Raw genomic sequence first — 24,561 nt, 5'->3', positions numbered from 1 at the left:
GCGGGAGTGGTGAAAATGGCATCACCCATCTTACCCAGTCTCTAGTATCCAAACTCTGTTCTCCCCTATCAGCAATTGCGCACCCATCTTCTGTCTTCAGCTTTCATCCACTCCCCGCTTTTTCACTGTCCGTGACCAAGCCCCAGGCAGTACCTCTCTCCTGAGTTTTGTCTCAGATGCAGCTATTTTCCCCGGCCCCTTACTTCTGAAGGACTGCGGCTTTGACCCCTTCGGCCCCTCTGCGGGAGGGTCTCACCGAGCAATGGCCGAATGAGCATTGGCTGAATGTCGGCTGCACCCAGGAATGCTTGCTGGACCCTGCTGCTGCCGGTGCCCCGAGACTGCGGCCACGTGCCAGCCCGCCCCAGAAAAAGTTCGTGAGACAGTGTAGTAGCAGCTTTTCAGGGATTATGGAAAATCACAACACACATCTGGCACCAGACTTCACCCTTAACGACCTTGCCCCAGCAACAGTGAATGTAGCCACCTTCTGGGGTCTGCTGGGACCAGGTGGCTTCAACAGTCTCTACCAAATGTCCTTCCAGCAGTGGAACCGCTTTTCCCCGTGTGGCCCGAAAACCTCTTGGCCCCCACTCCGTTCCTGGGGATTCGTCCTTCCCACCAGAGCACCGCCAGGTATCGAGCTGGGGAGTTGCAGCCTTTGCGCTCCCTTTGTTTACAGTTTTAAGGAATTTAAACCGTCTCCTTTCTCCCTTTATAGTTTAGTCCCTGCGGCTGTTTCCAATTTTCCACTTTCTCTCTAGCCGCTTTTGGGGAGGGGTGCTTTTCCCGTATTCTCCCCACCATCTCCGTCCTGTCTTCTCCCACAAAAGTACCTCTCTGCCCTCCGCAGCTTCTCTCCCCAAATTCAGCTCTCCGCGTTGCGTACCTGCTGAGTTCTGTGGTTCAGGGTGTGTAGATTGTTGTGTTAATCCTCAGGTCAGTTTTCTAGGTGAGCAGGATGGTTTAGTGTTGGTCTGGCTGTATTTCATGGAGTGGAGACACAGAAAAAACTTCCAAGCTGTTCTGCCATCTTGGCTCCCCTCATAACTACTTTTTGATACATATTCTATTCTAGCTAGCTCATCTATACTTAACATTTTTTGAAAAACAGAGTTACTTCCTTGGTCGTGAATAAACAGCAGAACATTGTTTAAGAGTGTGATATGGGGGCGCCTGGCTGGCTTAGTCAGTTGGGCTTCCGACTTCGGCTCAGGTCATGATCTCATGATTTGTGGGTTTGAGCCCCACGTCGAGCTCTGTGCTGACAGCTCAGAGCCTGGAGCCTGCTTTGGATTCTGTGTCTCCCTCTCTCTCCCTGCCCCTCCCTGGCTCTCACTCTGTCTCTGTCTGTCAAAAATGAATACATGCTAAAAAAAAAAAAAAAAAAAGAAAGAAAAAGAAAGAAAAAGTGTGATGTGGGAGTCTGTTAGGCCTGGACTTGAGTTTCAACTCTGCTGTGTGACCTTGGGCTGGATAGAACAACCTCTCTGAGCTTGCTGTTCTCATTTCCAAGGCGAGAGTGATGATATCTTCCCCTCGGTTGCTTGTGTGGACACGTGAGACTGTCTCGTAAAGCTCTTAGCACAGCACAGAGTTCACAGCAAGCTCTTACTTTGAAGCCAATACTTGCATGCATGTGACTGCTAAGTGTCCAGGAACACCTTCTAGGACATGTCACTCAGTTCTTCCTTCTTGAGCATTCCAGGGCCTTCTTTTCAGTTGCATCTTACACCTAACATACAGAATTAGTTTCCATTTTCTTAAGAAAAAAAGAAAAGGAAAAATCAAGTTACTATTTTGTCCCAGCTGGTTCTTGCAGCGATTTCTCTGTTTTCATGGGGAAAAGCTTCTCAAACGTGTTTTCCAACACTGTCTCCTTTAGCCTCAGTTTCAGGCATTAACAATCAAGGGCCTGGCTCCCACCACTTCTGTAGCAAAATCTGTTACCAAGAATCTGTTGTTATGTTGGTCCCTACCTGATCCGTGTAATGGTCTTTTCTCCATGCTTGTGCTCATTCTTTTTACAAAATTTGACAGTGACTCTGTTTACTTGTGATAGGATCTTTTTCCTACTAGTTTTCCTCTTAGCTCACCAGCTTTCCTCGATTCTTCCTTTCCCACTGGCCCCCCACCCCTAAGGCACGGCAGACTGAGTATCCCCACTCCTCCACCTCTAGCCTTTCTTCAGACACCTCAGCCGCTTTTTTCAGCGGCAGCTTTCAGTGCCACGTTTATGAAAATAAGATCCATTCCCGACATCTGCCCTCCTGAATTGCAGTCATTCATTTGCAGCTGCCTAAAATTAAAACCACATTTCCCTCTGTTCCTGTAGTCTCTCAAAGTGTTAGTATTCCCTTCACTTTCTTCTATCGAGCATCGCTAGGCTGTGCCCATTCCTGTTATCTCATCTCTTCTTTTCATTTCACTCCCTAAGGACCTCTTTGGCCCAGACTTTTGTCCCTTTACAGGCGAGCCATTGCAGTATCCCCAAGATTATCTTGACAGGAGTCTTCCTCATTTTTAGTCATTCTGCACACCACTTGCAGATGAGTTCTTACGTGATAACGTTACTCCTCTCACGTGAAATCTTCCAGCAGCTCCGCAACTTTCTAGAGAGGAAAAACCCCAAAACATCTGTCACCAGTCATCAGACATTCCCCTTTCTGGGCTGCACCCTTTTGCATGAACTCAGGTCACACGCTCTGCTCTTCTTCCCACCTCATCCTGTTTGCTCATAGTGTTTTCCTCACCTGCACACCTGGCCGCTTCTCCATACCTCCTCCAAAGTCGTATCCTGTGAGACCTGGGCCAAATCTTATATCATCAGCTTGAAGCACTATTTCTCTTCTCTGCCCTCTTGAAATTTTCAGTGTTTCTGTTATTCCATCATCTACTATTTTGCAGTAACTCTTCCATTTGGAGAACTAGTGTTCTTAATCTTCTGCTGTTATTACTTAATCTTTCCAATTCTAGTAGATACTCAGCCAATTGGGCAGTAGTCTTTCCTTAAAGGTCATAGGCCATGTCTTAGATTACTTGACTATTGCCCAATTTGGTTGGCATAGTAATGCTACTTTTCAGTCAGTTCTTTTCTGTTTATCATTTTTTTCGATCACAATAGGGTGCTTCATAAGCAATCAGAACAGTGATGTTGGGATCTGTATCAAATTCAGAAATAACCAAGATAAGTAAACCAGCTCTGCGTTGATTTGACCCTTTTGTTAATAAAATAATAGCCAACACATGTCTCTGTAGGATGAACCCTGTAGCCTCTTGGGCCAGCACTACGTGAAACAGAGAAAGGAGAATACTGGTGGCTTAGAGTGGGGCTGAGGGAGGAAATAGTGAATTTGAACTCACTAGCGTAAATGATGTTGATCAGCTGTAGAGGGCCTGGTGCAATCTGGAAGTGCCTGCATGGTGGGCACATCGCTGTTTGTCCAGTTCTGTAAGTGAGCTGATGAGCTGATACTTCATGTACTCTTTCCCAAATCTGCACAGGCGTCTGTAGCCCGTGGGCATTGATTGATGTATTTGGCAGCCCTTGGCCTCAGATGCCAAATTCTAAAATGAACTGTCTGTATAAGCTAGTAGGTCAGTTCCTGGCTCCTTTGCCTTAAGTCCTCCGAGCTTCTTGACCATCAGTTCTGGCAGTAAGGGGACATCCTCTACAACTGTCTACAGATCAGACTGTTCTGTGATTAATATTGAATCCATCTGTTGAATACCATTCCCTTTGGTTTATTTGATGTTCACTTAAAAGCATGTCAGGATTTACACATGTATGAATACACAAATCCATTTCTTTTAAACACATTATTTAAAATAAAGATAATAGTTACATAGAAGTACCAGATTGGAGTCTTCCTAGCATTTAAAATTTTACTGTAAATGAAATGTAAGCTACATTTTCTCCTTAGAGATGACTTACCATCTTTAGATTCTAGTTTATGCCGTTTTCATCATGCTTGTGAACAAACTGATGTAAAATTGTGTCCTACTCGAAAAACGGTATAGCCCGGTGAGCTATAACACCTTCTTGAGAAAATGCTAAGTTGTAATAGATCTAATTAGGGGTGGAAAAAGATCCTAGTACATATTTTAACTTTGCTGCTTTTTTTTTTTTTTAAGCCTAAATGAGGTATTTCAAAACTAATGCAGCTGGAGGCAGTAAAAGCATTTGAAGTCATTCTTTGGCTGTTTACTATACTTTCTTGAGCACACTAAATAAAAGACATTACCAGTGTGACAAATAGAATAACTACCAATCAGAATGTCTTTCAGTTCATGAAATTCCTTCAACTCAATCCACTCTAATGACAAAGTCAAAGGATTTCAGTTCACATGCAAACGAAGTGGAAAATTGAAGCAATTATCGGGGTATCTCAGGTGAAGGCATGAATTTGGGGTCTGTATCACCTCAATAAATGTCAGCTCCATAATGTAAGTTGTTGCTCTCTAGACATAATCTAAATTTCACCCCCAGAATCTCATCATGGCATTATTTCTATTAACCTTTTAATGTGTCTTCATCTTTTTTTCTTTTACTCTTTCCTCTCTACCACTTTCCACCATTCCTGTTATTAGCAATTCTTTACCCAATACATACAAAAACCATGATGGTAAAGTGGAATCGGTTGATGAGTTTATTTGCTTTAAAAAAAAAAAAAAGTGTGCAAGAATACACACACATATACTCCGTTTGTAAATGCATATTATCAATAGTAACTAACTGTTGAAAAGAATGAAAAAAATACATCACTAAATAAAACAGAAAAAAAAGGAGTTTTTAGACGATCTGAGTTGTTTATATTCTTATCCCAGCAAAGGAATAACACTTCAAAGTGTTTTATTTTGAAATGATTTTTGGAATTAAAAGTTGCAGCAATACTGTAGAGAGTTCACAGATACCCTTTACTTGGCTCCTCGGTTGTGTATATCTTCTATCATCATGGTACCACTGTTCAAACTGAGAAATTCTCACTGGCTCAACACTAAACTACATACCTCAGGTGAATCTCTCCAGTCTCTTCACAGTGTCAGCTGCGTTTCCACAGATTTCTCCAGAGGAGAAGCGATGGCTGCATCTCCTTTGGCCCCCTGGCCTAGGACAGGCCCTGTGTGCAGACAGTGCTGGACATGGGCTGATGTGGATCTAAAGAACCCATCTTCTGTGGGGCCAAAGCTTTTTTTGGGTGACACTCAGGCCACATCACCTTTCACTCAGCTTCCCTTCCACTTTATACTTTATCTGTAATATATAGTAAAGATAAGTATAATAAAAATTAAATGCTGAAATATTATATACATTTACCTATTTATTTTTCTCTATAGTGCCAGAACAAACCTTAGGAAAAATTAGAAGGCCACTACTATGAGTTTCCTTTATCTCCTTTTATTTATAGAGCAACATTTAATATATTCCTGCTTTGTACCAGGTGTAGGACCTACTTCTGGGCATATAGTAGAGAGCTAAGGAGAAAAAGTTCCTGCTTTTCATCAAATTATCATTTCTTTTTCATTTTTTTAATGGTTTATTTTTAAGAGAGAGAGAGGCAGAGACAGAGTGTAAGTGTGAGTGGGAGAGGGACAGGGAGACACTGAATCCAAAGCAGGCTCCAGGCTCTGAGCTGTCAACACAGAGCCCAACATGGGGCTTGAACTCACAGACCATGAGCCAAAGTCGGACGCTTAACCTACTGAGCCACCCAGGCTCCCCAAATTATCACTTCCGTATTTAACTGTATATAACCCTGATAGGTGCTGTGAAGAACAAATGGGGAGAATAACACAAGTCTGTAACATAGAGACATGGTGCAGTTTGGTCAGTCAGGGAGATGAGGCTGAGGAAGAGTTACATAGGTGAAGTTACATAGGTGAAGTTACATAGGTGAAGGGGTGGTGTTGGAGGTTCTGTGCAAAAGGAAGAACACACACAGAGGCACTGAGCTAAGAGAGGGAAAGTGAAAGAAGACCAGGCCGACTGGATCACAGAGCAGGATGTGAGGAAGAGTGATACTGTGGAAGAGCAAAACTGGAGAGGTCAGCGGGGGCCAGATCATTGGCATGTAGGCCAACTTGAGATTTAGGTCTATTTCAAGAGCAGTGGAAAGCCACTAATGGAAGAGTGGAGTGAGAAGAACAGATCTGCTCTTTTAAATGTATCATTGTAGCTCTAGTGTAGAAAATGGACTGAAGGAGAAGATTTGGGGAATGGTCCTGTGAAGAGACAGGTAGGAGTTAAAATAGGTCGATGACTGTGGAAATGTAAAGCAGATAGAATGGAGGTGGTGTAGTGGACAGGCCTGAGAATGGGCTGCAGGTGGAGAGAGAAGTTCAGTCAAGGGTGACTCCTTATTTTGAGTTGCTTGAGAGAATTGATGTTGGGGCCATTTACTGCCAAGACAATAGTGAAGGAAAAACAGATTAATTTCAGCTTTTCTGACATGAAGGGAAGGGTAGAAGAGATCATGTCTTCCCTCTCTTAATATTGGTTATGAGATCTTATGAGGTTAAATTGAATCATGAAGCTCCAACTTCCCATCCATAAGTGGGGATTTCTGGCATTCTCTGAATGAGTAGGAAGAGAGGTTTAAAGTCATGCAAGAAGATGTACGGTTTCCTGGTGTCTTGACCTTCGTCTGCTGGTTTTCTCACTTAAATTCCGCCTCTGGGAAATTCAGGACTCACTGACCATTTATCTAGTAAGGGTGCTCACATCTCCATCTTTTGTCTTAAAATTGTCTGCTGAACCCCAGATCTGTATATGCAATGGACAGAAACTTACTGTATTTTTTTAATCCCAAAACATAACCTTAATTCCTTATATTGATTCCTCTGATCAACCAATTCACAGCCCTCGTTGTTAGCCATAAATTGTTCCCTTTTTCTGCCTTGCTTCTCGACATCTTGCATATATTTATACCACGCCCCAGGGATAACACCTAATTTCGTGTGTATCTGTCTTCCTCTTCCTCATTCTCCATTCCCACTCCACTATGTCTACTGCTGCCATCTTAGATCCTGCTCGGCCAAAGTTTTACAGTCGGCCTCCAGTGGCTCTTCCTGTGTAATGATGCATTCTCTTCAGGCCACTATCAATACTGCTGCCAACATGACTTTCCTAGTACACAAATCTGATTGTGTCAATTCTAACCTTAAAAGCCTTTGGTCATTGTCCTTTAACTCTTTTTGCATTTACTACTTAGCACACTACACAAGACCGTCCCTGATCAAGGCCCTGTTATTACATAATCTCTTGCCCCTGTAGACCTGCCAAATCCTTTACTCTAGTTACCCAAAACAATTTGTAGTTTTTCTGCCGCCCATTTCCATCCTTCATTGCCTGTCCATATTATCTTAGGGAAATTTCTGGGTCTACTCCAAAGCTTAATTAATGCAGACACACTTTTATTTGCTCCCATAGCCACTTATCACATTGCACGTGATGGCCAGTTGAACAATTATTGAACAATTACTGTTCAAACTCATGGTTGTACTGTAGGCTCCTTGAAGTCAAAACATTTCTTTATAGGTGTAATATTCCGTCATCCAACACAGTTCACAGGACTGAAGAATCTAGAATAGTGTCTGACACAATAGATGTTCAATTAAGATGTGAATGAATGAATAAATAATAGGTATACAATACATAAATTAAAAATGTGAGTGATGCCTATATGGTTCTGACCGGTGGAGGAAAGATTGATATTATTGTTCCCCAGCTGACTGCCCCAGTGACTAACTCCTTAGTCCCACGTTTATTTGCTAATAATAATGATATGCTAAGCTCTGAGGATGCAGGTGTGACTTAGCCATGGCTGTTGCCATCCGTCCTAGAAGTTACAGTCTAGTAGGGAAAGAAGGCTCATCCGGCAATAATTATTTATTGAGTGCCCACTTTGTGGCAGGTAAGAGAGATACGACAGCAAAAAGAGAAAAGCTCCCTTGTCCCCCTTGGAGCATACTGTCTATTTGGAGAGACAGACAAAATAAACATAAAAACAAAATTATCTTCAGTTATCATGTGCTGAGTACCCGTGCTGTGAGAACTTACAGTGAGTTAACCTAGACCTGGAGATTGGGGTGGCTTCTTAGAGTTGAACGTCTGCTAACTAGGTAACGAGAGAAGGAGGAGGATCTTCGGTGTCACTGACACAGAGAGAGTAGTTGGAGATGTTGGGAGATGAGACTGGGATGAATTAATATGATGTAATTGTGCAGACCAAATGGTTTCTTACTAGAATCACTCATTCTGTTGATGTATGGCAGAAATGCATGTTGTTTCCTGCAAAACACTGTATTTTTAACAAATTTTATACTGTTAGAGTAAACAGTGAAAACCGTTATCACATTCACTCAGTATGTTTAAGGTTAGACCACTCTTCTAACAATAGTATCAATGGCTGCAGGAGAGAGAAAGACTACAGTGTAATGAGAAGAAAAAAAAAAAAACTTTTAAAAACTATATGTCATTCCAGGGGCAGCTGGGTGGCTCAGTGGGTTAAGCATCCGACTCCTGATTTTAGCTCAGGTCATGATCTCACGTTGGTGGGATCAAGCCACACATCAGGCTCTATTCTGACAACGTGGAGCCTGCTTGGGATTCTGTCTCCCTCTCTCTGTCCCTCCCTCACTTGTTCTCTCTGTCTTTCTCAAATAAATAAATAAACTTTAAATATGTGTGTATATATATATATATATATATATATATATATATATATATATAAAAGACATTTCTAATGTTCATCTAATCACTAGCTTGATAAAAGCTGAGAATAAATAGGGCTCACTTAATGTAAATGCTGGAGTCACACACATATCTTTATTTGGTCAAGCGTAGTATATATGTTTTACAATAAAAGCATCCAAACTAACCTGAGTAATCATGAGAACTTGTATTCAGTACAATTATATGTAAGAAGGAAGCAATACCAAGAATTACTTTAAAAGTACTTTAAAATTATCTTTCATGTGATTGTGTATAAGAAAATTCTGAGATTTACAAATAGTTGTGGAATTATTTCTAGACTAATCTTTTCTTTCACAAATGTAGGAAGCTAAGGTGTTGCAGTGTATATTAGGTTGAATAATTAGAACAGTTTATGGATGAAAATATGGGACTAATAATTTTATTATATAATAGGACAAAGTGGACTGAAGAGTAGAAAATGTACATTATAATTTCTCATGATCTTGACAATGAAAATCTATAATCCTGCTAGGTGAGTAATTACCTACAATAAATATTTTATTGGTCTGTGAGATAATAGTTTATTCTGATTGTCCTCAGTATTAAGCAGGCTGCCTAACATATGAGGCATAAGAGCATGAAGGAACTCCAGTATTATTTCAACGTTGCAGCTGTGTGAATGATGCTGGCATTTTTATGTCTGGGAAGATATGGAAAGAAATACGTTTAAAAAAAATTTTTTTTGAAAGGGGTAGATTAATATTGAAAAACCCAAGTCTAGTATTTAGAGAAGATCTAGAGATTGGGCTGGAGATAGAAATTTGAGAGTTATTATAATATGGATGGCATCTAAGGCCCAGAGAGGGGATGATGTCATCAAGGAGGTGACGGTAGCCACATTGGAGACTCTTTCAAGTAGGGAGTGAGTTGAAAAAAGAAAGAGAAAGGTCATAGGAAGATTATCCCCAGGCCACACCAACAGTTGTGGTTCAAAAGAATGAGAAAAGGAGGTTCAAGCAAAGGCAAAAGGAAGAGGGAGAAAGGCAGAAGAATGTCCCTGATGCTGAGCAAAAAAAGCTTTGCATCGGGGCGCCTGGGTGGCGCAGTCGGTTAAGCGCCCGACTTCAGCCAGGTCACGATCTCGCGGTCCGTGAGTTCGAGCCCCACGTCAGGCTCTGGGCTGATGGCTCAGAGCCTGGAGCCTGTTTCCGATTCTGTGTCTCCTTCTCTCTCTGCCCCTCCCCCGTTCATGCTCTGTCTCTCTCTGTCCCAAAAATAAATAAACGTTGAAAAAAAAAATAAAAAAAAAAAAAAAAAAAAAAAAAGCTTTGCAAAGAAAGTGATCAGTTATAGCAGTTGCTACTGAGAGTTTGAGAAGATGAGGACTGAGAATTAACCATTAGATTTGAAAACATGGAAGCCGCTGATGACCAAGAAAAAGATGGTTTCATCTTTGAAGTTAGATTGAATTGGGTTCTAGAAAAAATGGGAAGGAAGTGGATGTAGCTAGAATTAATTATACCTATTTATAATTAATTTATATTTAGATATACATGTATATCTAAAACTTACACGTGGGGGCGCCTGGGTGGTTCAGTTGGTTAAGCATCCAACTCTTGACTTTGACTCAGGACATGATCTCATGGTTCGTGAGTTTGAGCCCTGCGTTGGGCTCTGTGCTGCTGGCATGGAGGCTGCTTGGGATTCTGTCTCCTCCTCTCTCTGCCCCTCCCTCGCTTGCTCTTTGTATCTTTCTCAAAAATAAAGTAAAAAAAAATAAGAAATAAAACTTACACTTGTCATATATAATGTATTTAAATAGCAACACTGATAAGAAATTTTCATAAGCAGCTGAAGGATGATCAGTGGGTAAACCAATATGACTTTCTTGTGAGTACCTGAATGATTAATATTTCATTCAGTGCCAATTTTAGTCCAGGAAAACTAGTACTTTCCCTTTGCATTTACTTACACTATAAAATATTCAGTTGGCCCTAAATAAATGCACAATCTCTCATAAAAGCCCCTAGTACTAATTCACTTTATTAGCATCCTTTACAGTAGTGTGGAGGGAATATATATGAATTCATAGGATGGGTTCACACGGAATAGCATAAGTCAAACATAACTGTGTTCAAGTTCCGATTTTGCTGTTGACTAGCTGTGTCACCCTGGCAAGTAACTTAACTCTTCTAAGTCAGTTTTCTCAATGATAAAATGTGGATAATAAGGATATGAGGATAAAATAAATGTGTCTGATGAAATTAGCATGGTGTTTGGCACATAGTTAGGGCTTAGTTAATGGAGTGATTTTGTCTTGGTGTGATTACTGACTTGTTCTTGGATGGGAAATAACTGAAATATTACGAAACTGTAGTGAACAGAAGATAGATCTTCTAATAAAGAACAGAAAAATTAGATGCCAGAAAGTAAGCCATACCTTAGAAACCACAGTCGTTGGTTCTTATTACTCTATATGTATTCATTTCTCTTTGTTACTTCTTGCCTTTAGTGAAGTCAGATAAGCATAGTAGTTAAGACCGCAGGTCCTTACAGCACATTTGTTATCTCAGTCCCCTGGAATCAGTTAGATATTCTAGGTTCATCTTCCAGTCTTTTCCAATCCAATCAATACTGCTAGTGATAATAGGCATTGTGTATTCACTGCTTCCTGGACACCACGCGGTGTCCCAAATGCTTTACAACTATTAACTCATTTTAGTCTCACAGTCTTCAGAGGTGGCCATCTTTTCTGCCTCCATTTGTACAGATGAGGGACGTGAAGCTCAGAGAGGTTAGGTCGCTTGCCCTAAGAGGACATGACTCTCTTGATAGGTAGTGGAGCTGGAATTCCATCCCAGGCAGGCTGGTTCCACAGTTTGCACTTTTTGTTTGTTTGTTTATTTTGAAAGAGACAGAGCTCAAACAGGGGAGGGGCAGAGAGAGCAGAGGAATCCCAAACAAGCTCCATGTGCTTGCACAGAGCCAGATGCAGGGCTGGAACCCACAAAACCGCAAGATCATGACCTGAGTCAAAATCAAGACTTAACTGACTGAGCCACCCAGGTGCCTCCCACAGTTTGTTTTCACATCATCCTAATTTCATTTGGGACTGTAAGATTGGATTTAAGCTGCGTGGCTTTTCCCTGGTGGGGAGAGTAAAAAAGTAGATGGTATCTTTCCCCAGCAGTTCATTAGTAATCAGTAATTCATGTTGAGTATTGGATTTCCTATCCTACCTCCAGCCACTAGCCATTCAGGAATGTTCATAAAAACATTGAAAAGCAGAGTGATCATATTCTCTTGAAATATCAGTCATTAAAATACAAGACTTGAGGGTCAGATTCTTTGCAGCTTATACCCAAAGAAGAAGAACCATTTTTGTATTAAGATATTTAAAAAGTTCCCACATGCGTAGCAAGGAAGCTAAATTAAGCCCTGAGTTGGGCACAATTATAGACATGCTGTCTGCCTTAGATGAGTAAGTGTATGTAAATAGAACAGTTGCTATACATGGCCTTAATGGTATGGCTTCCCTTTTTTCTATGTAATGTAAATCACCAAATGTGAGCATTTCCATCTGACAGTAACTGTCAGTCTCAGAAGAGCACGTTGTAGGATTCAATACATGTTGCACAACAACCAAAATTGTTCTTTTCTTCAGCATGGTGATTTTTTTTTCTTTCCATATCCAGCGGTTAGTACTAAGGCCTGAAACCCTTAGTTACAGAACAAAGTGGCTTAGCAGTAATCGAGCCTGTGTGAGGCTAAAAGAAGAATAATGAACATTCCCTGCAAGCTTCCTGCCTAGATGCAGGTGCAGGAATCAGGAGGTCATGAATAATGCATGACATGCAGATGAGGTGGTGGTTTCTCCTACCGGGGTTTTGACTTTGCTACCTTGCCTGGCTGCTATTTGTGGAAAGAAGGGAGGTGGTGGCCAGAAGTGCCACAGTGTAGACTGAGCTCACAAAAACACTGCGTATCCTTCTAAAGAAATAAAATTTGGGGAGTAGCTGAAATGCAAACCTTTTATGGTCTACTTCATCAAATGAAGCAAGCTCCAGGTTATCAATTTACTCCCTTTCAGAAAGGAAAAAAAAGCTTTCTTGTTTTACTATTTTCATTTAAGAAACTTTGTCCATACACACTGTGTCCATACACACACTGTCATGAAATTCTTTGTAGACCACTAAACCATGATAGAAATTATCTACTTACAGTATTTGAACTATGGATCAGTGGGATTTTGTTAAAAGATCTAAATACCTAGGGAATATTTTAATTATAAGTTAAACAAGCCCATTTTTTTCCCACTGATATATGAATAAGAAGCTTCAAGAAGAATATACTTCTGTCATGAAAATTCATCTGGTCAGAGGATGTGGAGTGAATTAAAGAATTGTGAGTGTTTGGGCTGTTACTCCTTAGAACTTTATTTAGGCAATAGGACTCTGGCACCCTAGTGGGGATGTGGAGAAGGTTAAGAGGACTTAGGTCAGGGGGGATTTAACTGAGGAGACATTTTTTGGCTCACAATTCCATTATGATGTTTGTATTTCAAACAGATAGAATGAAAGAAAGAAGAAAAGAAAAAAAAATGAGTCTCGCTACCTTTTGTATAATTCTTATGCATTTCTGTGGCATGTTTTTTTCTCTCTCCCCAATTTGGGGTGCCGGAATATGAGCTGGCTTTCATTTCTAGCTGAGTCTGTCATTTCCGCCAGGCCCCAGTTTGGCCAGACGCCAAGACCAACAGGTGATCCTTGTAGCTGCAAAAACAGCAGGAAGTGGGCCGTGCTTGAATGAGACAGTTCACCAGAGGGGCTGTCTGGCCTCTCTCCATCTTTCTGCATAATTAACATCCCCTCCCCCATGCAGAGCAGAAAATCTGTGCTGAGCCGCCCAGCTGCAGCAGCCATTGAGAAGCGCTGTGAGGAAAAGAATGTTAATAAGGGATGTTGGAAGAAATAAGCCTTCCGAGTGCAAAGTGCAGTCTGCCTCTGGATTTACAGGAAGTTTGCATCTGGCCCTTCTCAGGGGCTGGAACAGTACTATCTGTTTGGAAATAATTTTCACGTGCTAAACAGCTATAGAGAACTGGGGTTCTAATGAATCGTGGAGCCGCTGGTTCTGACTTAAAGACCAGCTTAAAATTTCTGTTTGCTGTCTTGCAAATAAGAGAAATGTGTGGGATGTAAAGATAACACAAGCCGAAAGACTGCTTAGATCTCACAAATCCTAGTAAAGATAGAACAAAGCAGGAAGTTGGCCAGAGGGAAGCAGGAAGTAGGGCATACTGTGTTGCCAGTGAGTGACCCACAAAGAGGTGGAGTTTCAGCAACTAGCTCCTGATTGGAAGATATCAGCAGTTCTTGGAAATACAAACTTCCAGCAGATGACTCTAACCCTGAAAGCTTGTACAGCAATAGTTTTTGCTTCGCCATTATTTAGCTAAAGTTTTGGACTGACTGCCTTCCTCAAAGCCCAGCTGCAGAGCATGACACCTAGAAAGCTTTTCTCCTGGAAATAACTGCTCACCCTTCCTTCTTCCCCCATTCTCAGATTCTGTTCCTGGACATTTGGATGAAGTTACTTTGGTGGAAGGAAAAAAAAAAAAACAAAACCCTTTTCTTTTATCTTCTCAGGTTCTAGGTCTGAGGACCTGGAGATTAAACTGACAAAAGACCAACTGACTAAATACACACACATACAAACTGACAAAAGACAGATTGGTGTGAAGGGGGAAAAAACCCGTTTATACACATAACATGCATGCATGCAGGAATACTCTATGAGTCGTAACTCAAAGGGGTTAAAATTTGGATCTTATATACCATTTAGCAAAGAGTGAGAAACTGTGAAGTGATGAGTCAAAAGAAAAGGTGGGGTCTGAAGTTCTAGTCGGGTAGATGGTAGGAAGGTAACTAGGAAACAGATGGGGGAAACTCATGGCAAATAAGGATTGTTGACTCAGCCACATCTCAGTACCATCACAGGTGAAGAGTTGTGTGTTGCACTTCACGGTAGTAGAGGTGGGGCGGGACCCCTTTACAAATGAAAATTTCCTTTACTAAAGGGAAATTTATGTCCTTATTTTTAGGCATATAAAGGGAGAGTATAGACCTCCTCCTGTGTCTGCTGTTTCTTGTCTTCAACTCAAAATAATCCTTCTGCCAAAGTAGCGTATTTGAGGGTAGCATATTCTGACCTTCATTATCTTGCTTCTTAGGGTTTGAATTCTACTAGTTGACTCAGGGAATGTGCACGTAGAGTCCCCCTGGTATCCCTTGTGGGAGGACGTAGCAGACGGGACTCACTGAAGGCAAACATCAGACCTTTCATTACTTTTACCCACTTCTAAACCTGGCAAAGATTAGCTTAGTCAGTAACTTTTTTGTTGGACCGAATGAATCTGTCATTCAACTAAAACTGGTGGTTCTGCATTTGGGGGGTCTTCTCAGTGAACCTTGTGGCGAGTCGTTGTTATGTCAAAAGTGCTACAAGAGGAAAGAGAGACTGCAGGTGTGAATGCCTAGGAATGAACCGTATTCATTTACTAAGAGGTGATTATGGGGCATTGTGCAATAAGCATACCTACAAGAGATCATTTATAAAGAAGATCTTTTTTTTCTTTTGTTCATTTGTAATCAGGAATGTGCTTTTTTAATGACTGGATTATTCTCATCTGCCTACAGGGTACATCCGTCCCCAGTATCAAGGGTCCGGGGAAATCGAATGAATAATCAGAAGTTTGCTTGGTGAGTATATATCTAAGTTATGAAAATTGGCGAGTCTTATAGGAAGTTTCAATAGGGCTATGTTAAAACAGAAGAGAATTTTTTCCGCTTCTCTGTAAAGAATACATTTCTGCCAACTGGACCAGAGTCTCCTTTTCCTTTGGAAAGTTCTAAATAAAAGCGATAAAGTTCCTTCTCAGCCAAAACTCACCAAAACCGGAGTGCAACATTTTTCCCTAAAAGATATGGTATATTTTCTAGGATTATTAACTGTTACATTTTTAAAGAACGTTTCCCTTTTTTGGAAGATATTGTAAGCTTTTTAGTGATGTATAGGCAACAACTCAGATTTTTCTCAGGTACCAACTTTCAGTTCTTATAAAGATTTTCATAGTAAGTTCATCTATTATATTAATTTTGATGATTGCTATTTAGATGATTTTTTCCCTGATCTTAGACATAAATATCTCGGGATTTTTTTTTTTTTTTTTAATTTAGGGCATATGAAGACCTTTTTGTCTTCTTTGTCTTTCTTTTCTCTATCTCTCTCTCTCTCTCTTTTTTTTTTTTTTTTTGGCTTAAAAGAATATACATTTATTCTCTTAAAGTTTCAGAGGTCAGAAATCCAAAAGGAGTCTAATGGGGCTAAGTCAAGGTGTCAGGTGGGTTGATTCCTTTTGGAGGCTTTAGGGGACAATCCATTCCTGGTGTTTTCTGTCATCCAGAGGCCATTCTCATTCCTTGACTTATGGCCCCACATCACATGGCTTTCTCCACCTGCTTCCCATGCCACCACATTGTCTCCTTCCTTTCTGTAGTCAAATCTCTTTGTGCCTTCCTTTTACAAAGACACTTGTGATTGCTTCTCACGCCCACCTAGATAGCCTAGAATAATCTTCCTATCTCAAGATCCTTAATCACATGTACAGAATTCACTCTTCCATGGACGGTAACATTCATGAGGTCCAGGGATTAAGCCATGGATCGAAGATCTTCTTTCACTGAATAGTTCTTGAAAAAAAATAAAAATAAATGGAACTTAGAGGAAATGACCTAAAAAGTTATTTCAGTCACAAAACTTCAATTACTAATTCTTTAAAGAAGTAATTTAAAGTGTTTCACAAACGTTTCATGTGAAACAAAAAATTAATGTACTTTGTTTACATGACTCCATTCCACAAAATTAACCTTTCTACACATCGTGTAGCTTCAAAAAAGGAAAGAAAAGAAAAATAAAAAATTGATCCGTGTACTGTATTCAAAAGTCTGTGGAAATTCACAGATCTCCACTTTTACTTCATTGGATTGTGCTTAGAATGGGATTGTGAATGAAAACTTTTTTCTAAGTATGGGAAGATGATTACCAAAGATTGAGCTTCCAAATTAATTCTGTTCCTCAGTCAGGGTTATTTTTAGACACAAAATAATGATTCTTTGAATTTGAATAGTGCGTAATCAGCTCACCTCCCTTCCCCCATTAAATCTAATTAACGCTCACAATAGCCTGGTGATGTTGTTAAATATTGTTGTGCTTTTCTTTTTCATGGAGGGGGAAATAGAGCACAGGGAACATGCTGTCTAAAAGCTGGGGCATCCTCATGGTCTCTCTCAGTCACTAAAGCATACTGTCCCCTGTCAAACCTGGAAAGCTGAGCGAATTATGATGCCGATGCCCATTGCATAAAAGGAAAGGGAGAGAGCACGTTCTTTCTTGACCGCACAGAACTGATACTCCTTCTCAGTACAAGGCGTACTGTACTAAAGGAACTTTACAACAGACAGAGAGTACGAGATGCTCCAGTGAGCAATGTGAGCTAATGGGTAGAGTACAACATGGATAGTTACCACATCCACGTTCTAACAACTGATTTCTCAGTGGCTAAGTGGCGATCGCTGAGTAAATAACAAATAGTCTTTCCTTCACTCTTCCTTTCTGAACTATTGGAGTAATGGTAATTCGTTCCTACATAATTCATAGCACGTTATTTGGTGAGTAAATTTAAACCACTTTTATCTCCAAAGAAGTAATCCATGAAAAACAAAAAGGATTTTTACTTCTAGCCTTGAGAAAATTCAACTTTTATTTATTCAGCAGCATTTATTTACAGTCCCTGGCACTATGAAGAGCACTAGATTAGAAAGATAAATAAAACCTGGTTTCTGTCCTCAAGGAGCTCACTCTCTTGCAGGTGAGGGGTGTGTGTGTGTGTGTGTGTGTGTGTGTGTGTGACATATATATGATAGATGGAGAATTAGTAGGAAAAGCAGAGGGTTGAGTTACTGCTTTCATATATATTGAAATTCATATACAAGGACCTGGAGATATTTCTAAATTAACTATAGTAGGAGCATACGTGGATTTAAAATATGTGCTTTATTTGGTCACGAGTTAGTTAAAATCCCCATTATATATAGTACCTTGAATTTTCCTTAAGTAAATGCTGTGAGGCTGGTAGATGGAAATAAATCACCTAGTTAGGAAGAAGCCCAGCGAATCACCCAGTGTCTACATCTAGTTGAGTGATAAACACTTCCTATTTCTTTGTTAAATTTTTTTTTTTAATATTTTTTTCAATGTTTATTTATTTTTGGGGGGACAGAGAGAGACAGAGCATGAACGGGGGAGGGGCAGAGAGAGAAGGAGACACAGAATCAGAAACAGGCTCCAGGCTCTGCGCCATCAGCCCAGAGCCCGACGCGGGGCTCGAACTCACGGACCGCGAGATCGTGACCTGGCTGAAGTCAGACGCTTAACCGACTGCGCCACCCAGGTGCCCCATACTTCCTATTTCTTTGTGGAAGACTGGCTCTGGAAATTCAGAAAGTTAAAATACTCACGCTAGCAATGGAGATAAAGGGAAAGTGACTGTTGATCTTCCCCGAATAGAAGTTTGGGATACTTGGGGCGCCTGGGTGGCGCAGTCGGTTAAGCGTCCGACTTCAGCCAGGTCACGATCTCGCGGTCCGTGAGTTCGAGCCCCGCGTCAGGCTGTGGGCTGATGGCTCGGAGCCTGGAGCCTGTTTCTGATTCTGTGTCTCCCTCTCTCTCTGCCCCTCCCCCATTCATGCTCTGTCTCTCTCTGTCCCAAAAATAAATAAACGTTGAAAAAAAAAATTAAAAAAAAAAAAAAAGAAGTTTGGGATACTTAATAGAATTATGAGGTATATGCAACACTAGCTTGGCTCTGGCTTGAGTTAGATCTGCAAACACCGTATGTGAGTGATGTTGGGTGATGTTGTGAAGTTGGATTAGCAAATGCTCCAATCAGTTAAAAAATATTGTTCATTAGAAAAGCAATTAAGCCTCACTAAAACATGAAAAGGCTCGAACTTATAAGCTATGCACAGGAAATGCATGACAATTGGTTGGTATGTTGTAAATGCCAGGGGCTGTGGTTGAGCTATGAAACCAGTGTTTATTATTGAGTGAAGATGGTTTAAAATTTTAAGTAGTGTTTTCCTTTGCATAATGTTAGTCTGTGAGGACGCATCCACTGACCTCATTCCTGTGGCAGCATTTCTTCTCTCTGGAACTGAAGAAATGTGTGGAAAGAAAAGAACGTCTGTTCGAGGCAAACAAACCTGCTGGAATGGAAAGAGGATGTGGTAACCAATGTAGGTATCCAGGGAGGAGATGAAAGCACCAGGATGTAAGGGGTGCAATGACAGATGTTAGGATGGAGCCAGGTTTGCTGTAGCTGTCTGCTGACCTCCAGGGATTAAAGAGTGATGGCAGTAAGAACTTCATGACAGGTATGTTCGCACCCCAGTGAAGAACATGAGATCAGTGTACAACTCATTTAATACTCACTTAATCAAAGGTAGCAGTCCAACCAGACATAAACTCTGTCCAGCAGAACGGCTCTCCCCTCGCTGCAACTCCACTATAGGAATATTTGTGGATTCCAGGATTGATGAAGCATTTGAGGTTCAGCATGTGAATTTCATTCTGTATTTCATGTGCATATCCCTTCTCTTTCCCTCTTTCCTTCCTCATTGACACTAAATAGAGGTAATCATACCTTCCTTTGTCCAGTAACTATGAAAACCTTTTTTAGGGTGTTTGCTACTCTCTTGCATGTAATAATGCCAGGAAAAAAAATATTTTGCTCCACTGCGGGGAAAGGAGGCAAGCTTTGTTAAGAGAATTCAATGTGCAGAAAGACTTGTTCTTTACAGATTTTTGGGGGGTAAAGGTGGTATATTCTGATATCGAATGCACAGAGTGGCTGCTTCCATGTCATCTTCCAGTTGTTTTATACTCAGAGATATGATAGAGATCTGGAATCTGTGTTTGGTGTATATGTGTAGGTTGGAACAGGACAGGGAGGGGTTTGGTGGGGAATATCTCTGAGCTAAACACCGGAGTTGATATACAGCTCCAGAAATTCCCAGGATCAGCTTGAGTAGCCCAAAGGCATATGTATGGATACATGCTCATTTTTATCTTTTTACCCTTTCTTCCCTCCTCTTCACTTCACCCTCTATCCTGCTGCATTCCTGAAATTATAGGGGACTTGGGTATATATCGTTCTTTGGTGATTGTTGTAATGGTAGTTATGCTTGGTACCCAAACATGCATCCAGGGCTCTTAATGCAAGAGTAGCTGTGAGCATTACATAATAGAGATTTTATGGGCTATTTATATAATGACAGAAAATAAAGTATTAACAGGAATTATCATCAGTATAATAGAAGTAATTTGCTCTAACCAGTTGGATGCTGTCACCACCCGTCTCAATTATGGTTTATTTCTTACCAACATGTCTGAGATGTTATGTAGCTGTATACACAAAGAAGTCCCAGTTTTAATAGTGTATGCAAATTATGACACATTCTGAGTGTGAATCACATTTCACATTTGGATATGAGAAAGTTCTGTGTCACAAATTCTTGTGGAGAGCAGAAAGAACCTTTTCACACTGTGATGCTTTATTATTGGCTGTATAGTGCTACAATGAGCTCAAATATTTAAATGCCTCCAGTTGCAAATGTTAGATGTGATTCCACAGAATCTTCCTGAAGGCTATAACTAGTATGTACCTTTTTCATAAAAGTAAGAGCACTTCTTGTTTAAACCTTTTGCCTTAATAGTTAGTGGAAGACACTGAAGTTGCTGATACTGGAAACCTCTCAGAAAGCTGACGCAGAAACCTCTCAGAAAGCTCCCCTTTAGGGAGGGACAGAGCATTTCCAAATATAGTAGTTATCAGTTTCAGAGTTGAAGGAAACGTAAGCAAGTTTATTTCAGCTTCTCACTTTCCACATGTAGAAATGGGGGCCCAAAGACAGCAAGGCAACATGTCAGACGTGGGCATAAACCCAGGTCTCTTCAAACCTGTCCAGTCGTCTTTCTGCTACATAGCAGTTGCTACCTATGGGTACAGCAAGAGAAATGCTAATGATTAAGTAAGATAGATAGCTAATTCATCACTAATTAATAAGCAGGAAGCTTTTGGGAAGTTCCCATGATGTTGGTATGATGCCTGGAGAGAAGGGGGACATTGGAGAGGCCCTCATGAAGACAGTGCTGCCCACTCTATGTGGCAGTTACTTTGCCAAAGTGTTTATGCAGCATCTCGTGGATCCTTGCATGCTAATTGTTTATAGATAATATTGATTATGTTACATTAATTACTAGAGCATTCCACTGTTTTGCTTCTTGACTGACAGAGCAAAAATTGTGGTAATATGTATGGACATGAATATGTGTAAATTTTAGTTCCCAGAATGCCTTCCTGGCCTCGTGGGTTTTTTAATCCATACATGTTGGCAAATAAGTGACAGCAGGTTGCCTGTAGATTTAATTTGGAAGCATACCCTCTCCAGTGTTTGATAACAGATTCGGAAAATGGGCCATAGTTCATGTAATTGTGAACCAGTTTGCAAGTTCTCTGTATTCATACTGAATTGCAATGAAAAGAGTGCCTCCAGGGTGTTGCTACATTTTAATTCCCTCCAAATTCACATCTTTTTGTATTTCATAATCCAGTCTCAGCTATTAAGTTCTTTAATTACTTCTACCCCCTCTTCATAGCTTGGTGACGATTATGTATACTTCAAACCTGTGTACCATCTTTCAGATTGACCTTATTAAAGACCTTTGTCTAATTTTCCTGAATTCTCCATTACCCAGAATTTCAACAAAAAACCTCACGATAAAAGTGTTTGACATTCCTGTCAGTATCAGCTGAGTTTTGTCTCTCATATTGCTTCAGTCACAATAAAGATGGTTTGGGGAAAAAAATTAAAGAAGGTTATTTTCTGCAATTATTTCCTTAATTATAGAAGAATTTGGCTAGAAGATCATGCTGGGCCACAAAGGTCACCACTTCTGAGACATTTTTCTATTTAAAGTCCATGGGCATTTTGTTTTTACCAACGTGCTGCTCAGAAGCACATGAGTGTCTTACTGAAAACCTGATAGAAGACCCTGTAGGGCCTGTCATTATACTCTTTGTTGATTCTAGCATCTTCTCAGCTAGGTGTGACCCTATCATGTAATAAAACGTCTCCATTCTATTAACTAATTTTTTAAAAATTTTTTTAAAGATTTCTTTTAAGTCATCTCTACTCCAACATGGGGCTTGAACTCATGACTCTGAGATCAAGAATCACATGCTCTTCCAACTTAGCCAGCCAGGTGCTCTTACTAATTAATTTTAGCATGGCCAAGAGATATTTCTTCAGTATTCAAATGGACATGTTTGGAAAATCCAAAATTTGTGGAGTCTGAACAACTACTTCTAAATAGCACATGGGTCACAGAAGAAAGCTCAAGGGAAATTTAAAAATATTAAGTCAATGAAAGTAAGAGCACAACTTACCAAAATTTGTGAAATGCATCAAAAGCAATGTTTAAAAGGGAATTTATAGCATCAAGGTATCTATTAGAAAAGAAGAAAGATCTGAAATCGGTAATCTAGGCTTCCATGGGGTGCCTGGGTGGCGCAGTCGGTTGAGCGTCCGACTTCAGCCAGGTCACGATCTCGCGGTCCGGGAGTTCGAGCCCCGCGTCGGGCTCTGGGCTGATGGCGCAGAGCCTGGAGCCTGTTTCTGATTCTGTGTCTCCCTCTCTCTCTGCCCCTCCCCCGTTCATGCTCTGTCTCTCTCTGTCCCAAAAATAAATAAACGTTGAAAAAAAAAAAATTTAAAAAAAAAAAAAAGAAAAAAAGAAAAAGATAATCTAGGCTTCCATATTAGGAAACCAGAGGAAACTAAATCCAAAGTAAACAAAAAAAAAAACAAAAAAACGAAAACAAAAAAAACAGGTTGTAATTCTGGGATTGATAACATTTTCCATGTGATTACTTTTTTAGGTTGGTTTTATATACTTAAGGATATTTAAAATTATGCAATCTGAAATCATGAGTTACTTTGGGAAAGCTACTTGAACCATAGCTTTTAAAGAGTTTTAAATTGTACAGTGTGCATTATTCTCTATCGCAGTCTCCTCCCTGTTAAACTTGTTCTTGCATAGAACTTTAAAATAATGGTTGTGTGGTAAGGAAACATGAGGAATAGGAACGTAGGGAGTCGTTAATGAATAATGCAGAATAAAGCCATCCCAGTATGAAAAAACTATGCATCTCTGAAAGTACCAGCACAAGGCATGTTATAATTAATACATAAAATTAAAATGAACACTTTATTTTTAAGGTTTGTTTAATTTATTTTGAGAGACAGTGAACAAGCAGGGGAGGAACAGAGAGAGAGAATCCCAAGCAGGCTCCGTGCTGTCAGTGCAGAGCCCCACACAAGGCTTGATCCCACAAACGGGTAAGATCACAACCTGAGCGGAAATCAAGAGTTGGACTCAACCGACTGAGCCACCCAGGTGCCCCAAAAGGTCTTTCTTTGTTTTAACTTTAAAATTGCTAATTCACTGCCCGTGTATATACAGAGAAATCACCGTATCTTAGAGATGCATTTGTTTTTAGTCCCTCATAGTATTTTCCAGTGAATATATTTGGAGTAAAAAATTGATTAATCATAGTTGTCTTCTAAATATATATTTGAAAGATAAAATGACTAATATTGGGTCCCAATCAAAAATCCTAATGTGTTTCCTTGAGTATGCTGGAAATACTACTGAGGCTAATATATCATAAGGGGATTTCTTTGTGAGAATGCAGGATGTGTCTGTAGTTTTATTCTGATTTTCATTTATCATGCAAATTTGCAAAGTCATCTTTCTAGCCATGGAGATTTCTTCGTCTGCTCGTGGACAGTGAACTAGCAATTTTGTTTAGTTAAGTATATTGTCACCTTACTTTAATTTTTCTCAACGACCACTAGATTTTCATAAAGTTTCCTGGTAATTTCCTTAAAACTAGCTATTTATTACATTTCTTTCTTAGTACAGCACTAGGTTTTCTAAGGTAGGGTCAGTATCTTAATTAATATATTTCTTTTAATCAGTTTCAAGAGAGCAGTAGATGGTATGTGACGTATTTATCCAAAAATTAAAACCTACCAGTGTCGCAAAGGCTTTTAGTCACAGCTGCTCCATATAAGCCCACAACTGAGAAGTAGCTGGAGGGCCCCAGACGCTGCTGGAACCAGCTGTCTGCTTGTAACCATTTGCCTCTGCTGCACCTTCATTCGGTTGAATCTCCTTTATCAGGTGAGGTTCTTTTGTCAGAAGCAGTGGAAGCTGACGGAGTCTGGCCAACTTGAGCAAAAGGTAATTTTGTAGACAAGGACATGAGGTGGGTTACGAAGTCAAAGGAGAAACAGCAGAGCTGGGCCTCGGGAAACACAGGAAGCAGGACAGCACCTGGGGTCTCGGAGCAGGATGTAATAAGCAGGTGCAGGCTTAGAGTGACTTAGCTCCGGCTCCTTGATGTCACCTTCTCAAAAGCACAACAGAGCGAGGCAGAGTCTGATTGGCCTCAGGCTGGCTCAGGTGCCCAGCCCTTGGCCGGGGGAAGAAGGGGGCCTTGGTTACCAAGTCCATCATGATTCGGTGAACTAGAAGCTGCTGTTAAAGGCACTTAATGAACGTTTAATGTTATGACTTGGCACCCAGCTCTTCTTAGGTTTTGGACGATGAAGATGATCCACAATTAGTCACTAAAAGCAGTGGCTTGTTTTAGGTCTTATTGGCGATTATTGAACTGGGCG

The 24,561-nt window shown here is 40.5% G+C and overlaps 1 protein-coding gene across 8 annotated transcripts in view; it reads left to right on the top strand.

Moving 5' to 3' along the window:
* The window catches only part of KLF12 (KLF transcription factor 12), a 442,889-nt gene that overhangs the window by 355,762 nt on the left and 62,566 nt on the right, over positions 1-24,561 (top strand). For all 8 annotated transcript variants that reach the window (XM_047859514.1, XM_047859507.1, XM_047859563.1 and 5 more), the window contains one exon: positions 15,394-15,456. In XM_047859514.1, coding sequence (XP_047715470.1) covers positions 15,394-15,456 — 63 coding nt within the window. The remainder of the gene's footprint in view (positions 1-15,393; positions 15,457-24,561) is intronic.

Source organism: Prionailurus viverrinus, chromosome A1 (genome assembly GCF_022837055.1).
Source record: "Prionailurus viverrinus isolate Anna chromosome A1, UM_Priviv_1.0, whole genome shotgun sequence".
NCBI lineage: Eukaryota > Metazoa > Chordata > Mammalia > Carnivora > Felidae > Prionailurus > Prionailurus viverrinus.
This window is presented reverse-complemented; position numbering and strand designations above follow the sequence as displayed.